Consider the following 13,105-nt stretch of genomic DNA (forward strand, 5'->3'; position numbering starts at 1 on the left):
CTTTCATTCGGGGTTTTTTTTTTATTTTAGGGATCTAGAGATAAATTAGATACACGTGTGTTGACTTGCTGCCACATATGAAAGTTTTGGAGGTTCGTTGATTCACACATGTAAAAAAAAAAAAAAAAAAAAAAAAGTAGGAGTCTATCAAGATTTTGTTTTTATTTTTATTTATTGATGTTATTTGGATGGCAAATTTACCACGTATCAGACTTTGTTGCACTGAAAGTAACAAGGTGCAACAAGGTGCATGTCCATTAAAGGCACGTCCATTAAAGGTCCATTCAAGAACATGGCCTAGCTGTCCACCGTTAGACAACTAATTTTCTTGATGCAGATTTTAAGCGATCGTTAAGGCAATCTCATTTAGGCATTATAGCAAAGTAGCATTCTTGGTCAGTTCACTGCTATGATAGTTCGTTATGGACCTTTGCGGCACTACGCCACCTAATTGTGCCTGTCAGCACAACCTGCTTTGAATGGTGTCCGATTTAATAGCATGTGACAAACATTAATGAACATTTCTCTAATTCTGACCTCCCACAGAATAACATGACATTTTAAAAAGCAAACTCTGGCTTGTTATTAAAAATTCCTTACGTCTCTTGCTAGGTTTTTTTTTGCAACCAAGAAAAATGCCACATGAATGATGGATGATGTCACAGTTACTGTAAATCACAATGAGCATCCTTATAAGCCTCTAGCACAAGAAGAATGTTTAAGGGATGTTAAAATCTCTTGTTTAAATCAGAATCCACTGTTCTATAGCACGCAAAGGAAAACAAACGTGACTTTATTGGGGACCCCAGACAAAGACCCCAAAAGACATCGACCCCAGAAGTCTGGGTTCCGTCTGCAGAACATACTGAAATGTTCTTACTCAGTTATATGCAGGAGATATAATCCAAGTTATTGTATCCAAGAACTGATTTCATCATGCGATATTGCACGGAATCTGCTTTTCACACCAATAAAATAAAATAATAATAATAATATAAAAAATATATTATAATAATATATATATATATATATATATATATATATATATATATATATATATATATATATATAAAATAAAAAATGTAAATAAAATAATAATAATAATAATAATAATAATAATAATAATAATAATAATAATAATAATAAAACTGTGTGACAAATGCATTAATCAGTAGATAGTACAAGGGATTTAATTAAGTAAATATATTTTGGGGAAGCAAATGCTATGGTGCACAGAAGCATTTTAATATAATGCTATAGTAATACCATGGCATGCATGTGCATGCACACCAGGGCTTACTCAGATGTTATATATCACTCCTGGCTGCTCTGAGGGGAGAAAGAAAACTTGTTTTACAAACCTGTCTCTGTGAACTAGATAAATAGCTCTTAGCTCAATCCTACCCTTTAACTCTAATGTTTTAATGCTCTACAACATCCTTAATGACCGATTCTCATTATTTTTCTTTGAATATAAAATATAAAATATGATCTTTTTATGTAACTAAAAACGTACAATAATTACTTACAATCAAGAGATTATATATTAGATTAGAAATAATTGAAGTACGAGAGAAGCAGAGATATGTTGATGATGGTTGTGATGTAGAGTTGTGTTCTGGGTGTTGTGTTTTTATTAGCCAAAGTGAGCGCGAGGAGTTTGAGGCAGAGAGCAAACAGAAGCATGAGCGAGAAAGGGGACTTCTGATGGAGGACAACAAGAAGCTAAGTGGTGAGCTAGAGCAGGTGAGCTCCAGCTTTCAATTTCATGCACCTGCATTTTGAAAAGTTTAGATTTATATAAACTATAACAAAATCACTATGAACTATAATCAATCAGAAGTGAAATACATTGCAAATTATACAGAAAACGATGGTAGGCTACACAATTAGTAGAATATAGTCAAAAACGATTTGGGTTGTGGCTTAAACTCACTCACTCATTTTCTACTGCTTATCTGAACTACCTCGGGTCACGGGGAGCCTGTGCCTATCTCAGGCATCATCAGGCATCAAGGCAGGATACACCCTGGACGGAGTGCCAACCCATCGCAGGGCACACACACACACACTCTCATTCAATCACACACTATGGACAATTTTCCAGAGATGCCAATCAACCTACCATGCATGTCTTTGGACCGGTGGAGGAAACCGGAGTACCTGGAGGAAACCCCCGAGGCACGGGGAGAACATGCAAACTCCACACACACAAGGTGGAGGCGGGAATCTAACCCCCAACCCTGGAGGTGTGAGGCGAACGTGCTAACCACTAAACCACCGTGCCCCCCCGTGGCTTAAACTGAAATATAGAATTATATCTACAGCCATTATTGAGGTCTTTCAAGATTTAATGAAGTATTATGAGACTTAAAAAAACATTAGTGTGTTTGTTACAATGATTGTTTTAGATGGGTGGATGCAGTAACAAGGGTTGCCAGAATGTCTCTGAAGCCCTCTGTTGGCTGGATACAGTAAAATTATTAACCCCACACATTCCCCTGCTTGCTTTAATGATCTTCTTCAGATTTCACAAAAATAACAGTTGATAACGGTTTTAATTAACTTACTTGTTTGTTGGCTTTAGTTCAGAATTCATAGGCTTTAGCTTTCTTCAATCGCCTGGCAAAGCAGTAGCCCATTCTAAACTACACAGGGACACTTCAATGGATTTTTTTTTTAAATATCTCAACAGTGGTCTTCAGGATAGGGTTAATACATCATCAACAAAGGGACAGAACAAATGTCAGAAGTGGGATTCATACCCAAACCCCCAGGGAAGGATGCAACCCAATCACAGCAAGTGAGACCGCTCAGCTAAGCAGCACCTGAAGCCTGGGGTGTTGTGGGTCATGCATAGTTCTTGTGTTACCCACATGAGTAGGCAGTGCACTTGATTCACTGTTCAAAGGGACCATCCTTCAAAGGGACCATCATAGGTGACCAGTTTTCACCTATTACTTAGCAAGCAGAAGCTCAAGACATTCGAACTTATGTAGGGAAAATTCCTTTCAAAACCTTAACATACAACAACGAACCTCAGGAAGGAATCGATACACCATCTGAGGTCCTGATTGCACTGTGCACTGTGTACCATGCCCAGTTCTTATGTCGACCAGATAAGTAGTCAATGCACACTTAGATCCCTGTTCAAGTACCCATGGACAAGGCATTAAAAGTAATCTCTGAAATGTTACACAACAGTGCTTGTCCCCAGGCTCTACTAGACAGTCCAAGCAGTTTTTGGTAAGCATATTTGAACCATTTCATTGTTTGTCATACAAGCTTAAGTGAACCACCACCACCAACACGGTTCAGCTACACAGGCAGACCCTAATGTAGATCTTGTCTATAACCACTTTGGCCATGATTGTGGCTGAACATGTTTTATTGTGCCCTGTTTCAGAATTCATAGGCTTCTGTTAGGGTCCAGACCAGTGTTGTAATGTAACGGAGTACAGATACTTCGTTACTGTACTTAAGTAGAAATGTCACGTATCTGTACTTTACTTCGCTATTTAAATTTATGTCAACTTTCACTTTTACTCCACTACATTTCCTAGATAAAATGTAAACTTTTACTCCGTTATATTTCCACTAAGCGTCTTCGTTACTCGTTACTACAAAATAAAATCATAAGAAATGTGTGTGACTGCAATAAGGGAGGTTTGGCGAATCACTGCTCCTAGACTGCATTACGCTCCACACGCTCTACAGAGAAGCACAGGGACGCTCAACGTGCACGCGCAGTCAGAGCTGGAGGCGTTTATCTATAACTTTAATCGGCGGAAAGCCGCAAAGACGGCACTATTCTTAAATTCCACTATTCTTATTTACCAGAGCTGTAGCACAAACAAAATATTAATGCAAACAATCTGTTCAGTACTAAATAAAAATAACATTTATTGATTTGTTCTTTGTCTTGTGAATATTTTTTATTAATGACTGCATTCATTGGACACACTGTTTGTAGAGAATGCACACATACATGAACTGATCTGATTCAAGACTGACATCATTACCATTTAATAATCCCATAACTTTTGGCTTACTATGTAGTCATATAATATATAATATAAAACTCTTCTTGTTTTAAATTCTCACTGAGGGCTAAAACCCCCTAAAGATGAGACCCTAGAACCGCCCCTGCTCTTATGCCTACAGAAAATCACTCAAATTTTACTTTTTACTTTTACTTCAAATACTTAAGTACATTAAATATCAGAAAATGACTTTTGATACTTAAGTACAGTAAATATCAGATACTTTAAGACTTTTACTTGAGTAATATTCTAAAAGGTGACTTTCACTTCTACCAAAGTCTTTTTCTAGTACGATACTTGTACTTTTACTCAAGTATTGCTTTCTAGTACTTTCTACAACACTGGTCCAGACCCAAGGTTTGTGTCAAAAACACCACAAGGCAATGTATTAGATGGCTTACTGTACAACCGTCTATGGGAAGTGTTATAAAATCTAGACCGAAACACGAGCATTCTAACTTGTGCTGGGACATCTCAATGGATTTTTTTTCAGTATCTGAACATGCTTCAGTTGGCTTCAGTTCAGAATGTATAGGCTTTAGTTAGGGACCATGTTTAGGTTTGTGTGCATTGACAACAAAGCAGTGTAGTCGGTTTACTGTCCAACCATCTATGGGCCGATTCCACAGCGACACTTCAGTGTACTTCTTACAATATCTTAACAATGGTCTTTAATATAGGATCAACACACCATCACCTAAATGTAGCGAAAGAATGGCCCAAATGTCAGAAGTGGGATTCAAACTCACACCTCTAGGGGAGTCTGCAACCTGATCACAGCACTTAAGATCACTTAGCCACCCTGAGGCCAGTTGTGTTGTGAACTGTGCCCAGTCTTTATTTTGACCACATGAGAAGGCGGTGCACTTAATTCACTGTCCTTCGACCCAATCTCTCAAGGTTGGCAGCAGTTTTTGTTATGAACACAGCCCTTTATTTTGAACCCATGTTTTTTTGTACAAGCCGCAAGGTTTCAGTTGCTTTTGATAAACTATGTTTTCACCATATTTGGCAGGATTTAAACCTGCATGCGTAGACCTCAGTGGTTTCTAGCCTGTTGTCTTAATCTGGATTCTTTAGGTCAAGTTCAGTGCACATTAACATCGAATTCAATTAAATCCTTTTTTCAGTAGTCCTTCTATAAATTGTGTCCACTTATCACCATAATTGTCATGTCATCTTCCTTGGAAGTAAAAAATATATCAAACAAATTTTGCATAATACTTATTGGCCTATAATGGGCCATTCATTCATTCATTCATTTTCTACCGTTTATCCGAACTACCTCGGGTCACGGGGAGCCTGTGCCTATCTCAGACGTCATCGGGCATCAAGGCAGGATACACCCTGGATACAGTGCCAACCCATCGCAGGGCACACACACACTCTCATTCACTCACACACACACTACGGACAATTTTCCAGAGATGCCAATCAACCTACCATGCATGTCTTTGGACCGGGGGAGGAAACCGGAGTACCCGGAGGAAACCCCCGAGGCACAGGGAGAACATGCAAACTCCACACACACAAGGCGGAGGCGGGAATCGAACCCCCAACCCTGGAGGTGTGAGGCGAACGTGCTAACCACTAAGCCACCATGCTATAATGGGCCAAAGTTGCCAAAAAGGAAGTGAAGTGACTTAACTTACCACTGACACACATCGTGATCAACCTCTTCAAAACCATGACCAGAGCATTTTTGCTACTCCTCTGCTAAATCGTGTCCAATCTTCACCACATTTGGATCACATCATTTGTCTGAACAAAGAATTTCCTTTCAAACATCTTGGATTTGATTAATAAAACAATTTTTTTTTACCACACAGCCTTCAAATTGATTCCAATTAACCCCAGGTTTGGTATACATCATCTTCAGACCAACATGGACAAATGTTATCAAAAGAATTTTGACGATTTTAAACGGTTTGCCCATAATAGGTCAACAAATGCGACAGTGAAGCTACCAAACAGGAACTCAGGCTGTATCTCAGCAGTGATTTTGGATACTGATTTTGGACACTTGATGATGCCCCACAGGATGACCGATATAATATAGGGTTCAGGTCTGGAGACATACTTGGCCACTCCATCACTTTCACCTTCAGCTTCCTCAGCAAGGCGGTTGTCATCTTGATGGTGTGTTTGGGGTCTTTGTCATGTTGGAAAACTGCTGTTCAGCACAGTTTCTGATGGGAGGGCATCATGTTCTGCTTCAGAATCTCACAGAATGTACATGTTGGATTCAATGTTTATTTCAATGAAGCTCGGCTCCGCAGTACCAGCAGCACTCATGCAGCACTCATGCAGCCTCAGACCACGATGCTAACACCACCAAGCTTGACTGTAGGCAAGACACAAAAACACCGGTCCAATCATTAAAAAGAAAGTGACAACTTTACAGGTCACGGCAGTGTCAGCTCCAGCAGCAATGCAACCCTTCTGCCCAGTTGTTTGTTTAGATCTTTCCTCCTACAGTCAGAGAATTCACACACACACACACACACACACACACACACATACACACGATTAAAACTATCCATAACTCTTGAAGGCTTTTGACCCTTTTTCTTTCTGTCCCAGAAAATTCTTCATGCATTTCTTCGTCTACTTCGTCTTCGTCTTCTTCGTCTTCTTCTTCGTCTTCGTCTTCTTCTTTGTCTTCATCGTCTTCTTCTTCTTCTACTTCTTCTTCTTCTTCTTCTTCTTCTTATATTTATTATTAAAGAGACATACAAAAAGTGCATTTAAGAGAAATTAATATAAAGAAATCTTCAGATAAATATAGACCATGCTGTGCAGTGGCTTTTATTGTATATTTATTTTTCTTTGATGCTATTTTGTCACAAGGCTTATTGCACATTCTGTTGGGGCTTTTATAACCCCAAATGCTTATGCAAATAAAACTGTTTTCTGGACTGTTTATCTTGGATTGAGGATACATATGACTCTGAGGCAGTAGCATCCAAGCTCCATAACCACGTCTGGAAACTCATGACACAAATGTAGAGCCGATTGCTCGGCTAGCAGATTGAGTGGTTAAAGAAAACACTCATGACATTCGGAAAGAATCGATTGCATGTATAACTCCGATTGATAAATTTATACATGCTACATTTTAGCTTTTATATTGTCATGATTGGTGTCTGCAGGAAGACATCATCAATGCATAACAGTGTAGTAAAATGGATTATTATGAATTATTGTGTAATCTGGAGAACGTTAGCGTTGCTCTCTAAATTCCTTCTATAATGTCTTCTAGACTGAAATTTTCTGTTCATATTTTTCTCTGGTCTCTTTTTCACCCTCTATCGACCCCCTGTCTCTCTCAGCCTGATGTTCTTCTATAATGTTTTTCTCTCCTAACCAGCTCTTCCTGTCTCCTTTCAGCTGAAGTCTATGTACGAGTCACTGAGCAGTAGCCACAAACAGCTAGAGGAGGAGATACGAGAACTGGCTGATAAGAAGGAAAGCGTCGCACACTGGGAGGCTCAGATCACGGAGATTATCCAGTGGTGAATAGATTTTATGCACGCACACAAACAGGGCTCGAGAAAATGTATATGACTTTAAAGACTCACATCAACACCCAGACACCTGGTTGCATCTCAGTACTCGCATATTGTCGCTGTCAGGCGGAATCCTCGTATCTCCAAAACCGTTACTTTTCAGGAAATTAAAAAGGGTTTAGTGCACAGGGTTTAGTCCGCGTTGCAGTGGATTGTCTTGCGCTAAATTCCTGTCCTCAGACGAGCACCAGAACTAGCGTGGGTCAAGATTTTTTTTTCTTTGAGCCCAGTGTTTTGAAGACATTTACCTCAGAAGACGTGTTGATTCGTTGCGACTCTTCTTGAGGAGAAATATGCCGTGAAGCTCTCCCGCGGAGTGAGGAAGAGGTGGACAGTTGAAGTGTCCAATGGAGTTATGAGATTTGCGCTCAAGCTATTTTCAAGACTTTAGATTGGTTAATAACTTGTAAAAATAACAGACCCACGTGGGGACTGACCAATAGCATCGATATGTGAAAAAATATGAAATTGACCAAATTTGGACATACGAGGTTTCCGCCCGACAGCGACGATATAATAAATATACAACAGTCAGACAAGAACCATTTGGCTTTACTGGTACTGAAAGCTGTGGCCTGCTTGTGTGTGTTTAAGGGTAAGTGATGAGAAGGATGCTCGAGGCTACCTTCAAGCACTGGCCACTAAGATGACCGAGGAGTTGGAAGGTCTGAGGAATGTGAGCCTCGGAGCCAGAGGCACAGTAAGTCTTTTTAAACCAAATTATGTTATTTTAGCCCTGTATCATCATCAGCTACAAGCACATACAGTTAAATGATACAGTAAACCACTTTGGATGTACATTTTTATCCAAGTTAGGTATTTCTCAAATGTATATTGCTGCTTCTGATGATAATATGTGTTATATTTTTCCAGGAAATGCCGTGGAAGATGCGCCGTTTAGCCAAGCTGGACATGTCGGCTCGTCTGGAGCTGCAGTCTGCACTTGACACTGAGATCCGTGCCAAGCAGGCCATCCAAGATGAGCTCAACAAAATCAAGGCATCCAGCATCTCAACGGAGTGGTGGGATTACACACACACACACACACACATACATACGCATACACACACCCACTCCTTAATTCTCTTTAATAACAATGCCTGATCTATCAGTTAAAGAGTCCATCAGTATATTAAGATCATTCCTGTTTCATCCCACACTTCCACACCTCAGATAGAGTTTATATGTGCCTCTGATGGCACGCGGTATTCCAAATCATCTCACAAGGTTTGATTTTATGGCTCTCAGAGTGTCACAAGCGTGTGATTATACACATTAAACAAGTCACACAGATTCAGCACTATTTACACTACAGTTATCATGCTGGAATGTGGGAGTGTGTGTTGTGTGCAAAAACAACCTGAGAGTCCAGGTGCACAACATGCTGATGTTTTTAACTCTTTTTATCAGTGCACTTGTGTTTTGTTCTGTCAGCAGAATGGAAATTATGGGACTTATGGGACTAATAATTTTGTATTAAAAATTGTGTATTTCTGCAAGTCTGATTTAAAATCATAGTGCTAGTCATTGATAGTGTTGGCTTACAGTGGGAGATGTGAACAAGACCATGATAGTGTTTTAGGGCCACTGTTAAAAACAACAACAACAACAACAACAACAACGACAACAAAGATTTCCAAACTTAAGATAATGCCAGTAGTTTGAGAAGGTAGTCGTAATATTTACAGGAACAAAATCTTCCGCTACACCAGCACCAGGTTATTATTAGTATTAGAATGTTATTAGAATGAAAATGTCTTTATTTAGAAACAAAAAAGACCATATGAAGTTACAGGCAATTGTATCTTTAGTTAAAAGAGAAATTGCATTTTATTCTCATAATATTGGAAATTTATTACGACAACATCATATATCATTGAATTATATTCAATTCCTTCCATTATGACAGTAAACTGCAGGAGTCCGAGAACAAGAACCGGATGCTGCAGGCTGAGATCGAGAGGTTCCAGAAGGAGACGGAGGAGCTGCGTCGCAGAAGAGGTGGATTTTTTTTTTTATGTTTGTGAATAAGTTTTGACATTAAATTTGTCGTATAGTGTGTGTATTGTAAAATAGCTCTAATGCTACTGCTAATAATAATAATAACTAGAACGTACATTTCCTGAAGAAAATTTGAATGGTGCTTGCACGTGGCAAATTCCGGAGGCTAGTCGAGGCGAGCATGTGACGTCATCTGAATACTCTTGCGGTTTTCCTCATTGTGCTGAGTGTTTTGATATGTCACATGTCCATGTTGTGCTAATTTTTTATTTTCACGTGACATCATCAAAATACACGTGAGGAAGTTCCCCTCATTGTTGTGAGTGTTTTGATATGTCACATGTTCATGTTGTAAAAAGTTTTTGATTTTGCTTATTTTGGGGGCGGGGCTGTGGGACAACCGGAAGGCCAGTCGGTACACCAATTTAAAAGTTTGTTCAGAGTATCACCCTAAAGGAGCTGGTCGAGTTTGGTGTAGATAGTTTGAAAGCTTGCCGAGTTATAAACCTCCAAAGTTTATAATGGGAGTCTATGGGAAAAAAGGCCAATTTGAGACCCGGTACCGGAAGTACCGTTACTCGGATCACTTATAAAAGTAATAGCACACCTCTCCTCAATGAGCCGGTCGATTTGACACGTCATTCATGGGTCTAGGACAAAAGCTGCGGGACAAGTTACGCGCCGAAGTTTTGTCCGGCACAATAGTAATAATGTTGCTTTGCAAGCACCATTAATAATACATGCAGTATATTGTGTAGAGTAGTGTTAATTTCGTCAGACGAGACGAGACGAAATATGTTCGTCAACAACCTTTTTTTTCATGACTAAGAAAAGACGATGACGAGACTGCACCACTGTCCAAAAACGCTGACTAAGACTAAATTAACATGCATTATTGTTGACGAAAAAAGACGAGACGAAAATGTTTTGTATAAAATAAAAACTAAGATAAAATCTCTCTTCATTTTCGTCTACAATTGTCTCTGCTTTTTCATCAGCTGTTACGCCTTTAAAATATTCACAACGAGTTCGCGGCTTCGCGCTGTTTAGTGTGTGTGTAGAAACAATTCGTCCGAGCGCAAGTCCACCCCTGGTCTAGTCAGGCTTTTTGTGTTAAATTATATTTCCTGTCGCTCCGCAGGCTCTTTTATTGTACATGACAGCTTATGTCCCGATGACCGGTCTTTGCATTACGATTAAAAACAGTATCAATAAAGTAAAAAATGTGATTTTCAGTCAAGTTCGAGTGAAACATCTGTGAAACACTTTTTTTACTGAAATGTTTATCAGTAATAATCTCAGTAATAATGTGTTATTTTAAAAAAAGACTACAATTTTTTGACTAAAACTAGACTAAAATTAAAAGACTTTTAGTCGACTAAAACTTGACTAAGATACCTTGAGTTTTCTTTTGACTAAAACTAGACTAAAATGACGAGACTTTTAGTCGACTAAAACTTGACTAACAAAAAAAGATGTGAATGACTAAATATGACTAAAACTAACAAGGACATTTGGCACAAGACTAAGACTAAATTAAAAATAGGTGACAAAATTAACACTAGTGTAGAGTCCTGACCAAAAGTATTGGAACGGGGGGGGGGGGGGGGGATCGCTTGACATAGCACAAGTTCAATATGTCGCTTGCAATAACTCGATCAAACTGAAACTACCAAACTGTTATCTTCTTTTGTGAAGCTTTTCAGGTGTTTAGTGCTGTTTATTTCAGTTGTTGTTGGTTTTTGCAGGGTTTCTGACTTATCCAGTTTAAATAAAACCTTTCAGTTTTCCTTTGTTGAGCTGGAATGTTTTGGATCATTGTCTTGCTGCATGCTGAAGTTCCTCCCAGTTAAATTAAATGCATTTCTCTGTAAACGATCAGACGGAACGTTTTTGCAGACTTCTGAATTCATTCTGCTGCTCATCATCCATCAGGAACTCATCGTCATTAAATATTAGGGAGCCGGTTGAGTTCGAGTGGGTTTAAACAAACGGAGTTCAAAGTTATTTAACTTATCTAGATGTAAATATAAAGAGCTGACATTCTGTCTGTCGCCTTATTTTTATCTTTTGTTCTCTTCTGCTTAGCTGTTCCAATACTTCTGGAGGGAGCTGTAATACTGTACCGTGCTTAAACAGACAAGCTCATTCAGAGAGAGTTTGCACAGGATTTTCACATGGATTTGTGTCAGTTCTAGATAAAATATGAATATTTGTAATAATAATAAGTATCAGCCGAGCAAATATACGCTCTTGAAGGTTCTTCTGTGTGACTGATCCTGAACTGATTTTCTTATCAGGTGTTAAACATCAGGATTCTCAGAACTCTTTCCTGGCTTTCCTGAACGCTCCGTCTTCTGTGCTAGATCACTTCGAGGTGAGATTCATGCTTGTGACATAATGTTACAAACAATCCAGATTAACACAATACAGAAACTCAAACTATTTACTGTTGCACTCTGGCACGTGTCTGATATTTGATCCCCTTATTTATTTTTGATTGTTTTTCCTTTTGCTTTTTGCCGTTTTTATGCATTTATTCAGGATTCTTTTTTTCTTTCCTTATTTTTATTCCTTGTTTCATTGGCCATATAACAGATTATTTTTCCATATAACAGATAGCAGGCATTAAAAAAATGTTGTTGGTGTGTTGATGGATCTCGTCTCGCTCATCGCTCCATCACTGATTATATCTCCTAACTTATTTCACAACACTATGATCCTCCGCCGCATTCCCGAATTTCCTCCAGAGATCCTTTTCTTTCTTTTCTTCCTTTTAGCAGCTCCAGAATCCATTAAACCCCGAATCACAGCTTTGACACTCTGCTGTTGTCATTGTGTATGTACAAGACTAACATTTTCTTTAATTCTGTCTTTTCAAAGCGCTCGCCATCATGGGGTCCAGGTAGCAAAGGCCGACGTGTAAGACTGAGCACGTCTTGTTGCTGAGAGTATTTACCTGGTCATGTGATCTCTGTTCATGTTTGTGTGTTCTGTGTATGGCATGAGTGGCGGTTGTGTCTGTACTCGATTCTGTATTGCATGAAAAATCGTTTTCCCTTTCTGTCCTGCATGTGGGGTGTTCCTAATTTTTCAGGGTGCTTTGTGTTTCTTTTGGCTTGAAGCCTTTGCATTTAAACAGGGTTTCCGCTGGGTCATAAAAAGTCATAAATTTAACAATAAGAATTTAAGGCCATAAAAAGACATAAAAACGTCCAGATTTTCCATACAAGGTCATAAAAAACATTTAGCCACGTCTTAAATTGATCTGCTCGGCCATTAATTTGTTCTTCAATCAAAATGCGCTCGCGGCGGCAATGGGATTCATTTGTTTGGCCTGTTGTAGTTCTGTATGAGGAATCTGGGTGGTATCACACTGGTATCACAGCGTTCCAGAACTACAAGGTCCATGCGGCAGCATACAGACTTGTCGGAAGGACTTTCACAGAAACCCGCGCGAACTCCGAACATACTGTATCATACTGAGTCACT

At 39.1% G+C, this 13,105-nt stretch overlaps 1 protein-coding gene across 3 annotated transcripts in view; it reads left to right on the forward strand.

The window, feature by feature from the left end:
* The window catches only part of cdc42bpab (CDC42 binding protein kinase alpha (DMPK-like) b), a 108,603-nt gene that overhangs the window by 44,447 nt on the left and 51,051 nt on the right, over positions 1–13,105 (forward strand). For 2 of the 3 annotated variants that reach the window (XM_060866871.1, XM_060866873.1), the window contains exons 16-22: positions 1,641–1,746; positions 7,434–7,558; positions 8,207–8,312; positions 8,486–8,634; positions 9,522–9,613; positions 11,914–11,990; positions 12,497–12,535. In XM_060866871.1, the coding sequence (XP_060722854.1) occupies positions 1,641–1,746; positions 7,434–7,558; positions 8,207–8,312; positions 8,486–8,634; positions 9,522–9,613; positions 11,914–11,990; positions 12,497–12,535 (694 nt within the window). The remainder of the gene's footprint in view (positions 1–1,640; positions 1,747–7,433; positions 7,559–8,206; positions 8,313–8,485; positions 8,635–9,521; positions 9,614–11,913; positions 11,991–12,496; positions 12,536–13,105) is intronic. The other variant, XM_060866872.1, reaches the window with a different exon arrangement.

The sequence above is a fragment of the Tachysurus vachellii genome, chromosome 3 (assembly GCF_030014155.1).
Source record: "Tachysurus vachellii isolate PV-2020 chromosome 3, HZAU_Pvac_v1, whole genome shotgun sequence".
Classification (NCBI taxonomy): domain Eukaryota; kingdom Metazoa; phylum Chordata; class Actinopteri; order Siluriformes; family Bagridae; genus Tachysurus; species Tachysurus vachellii.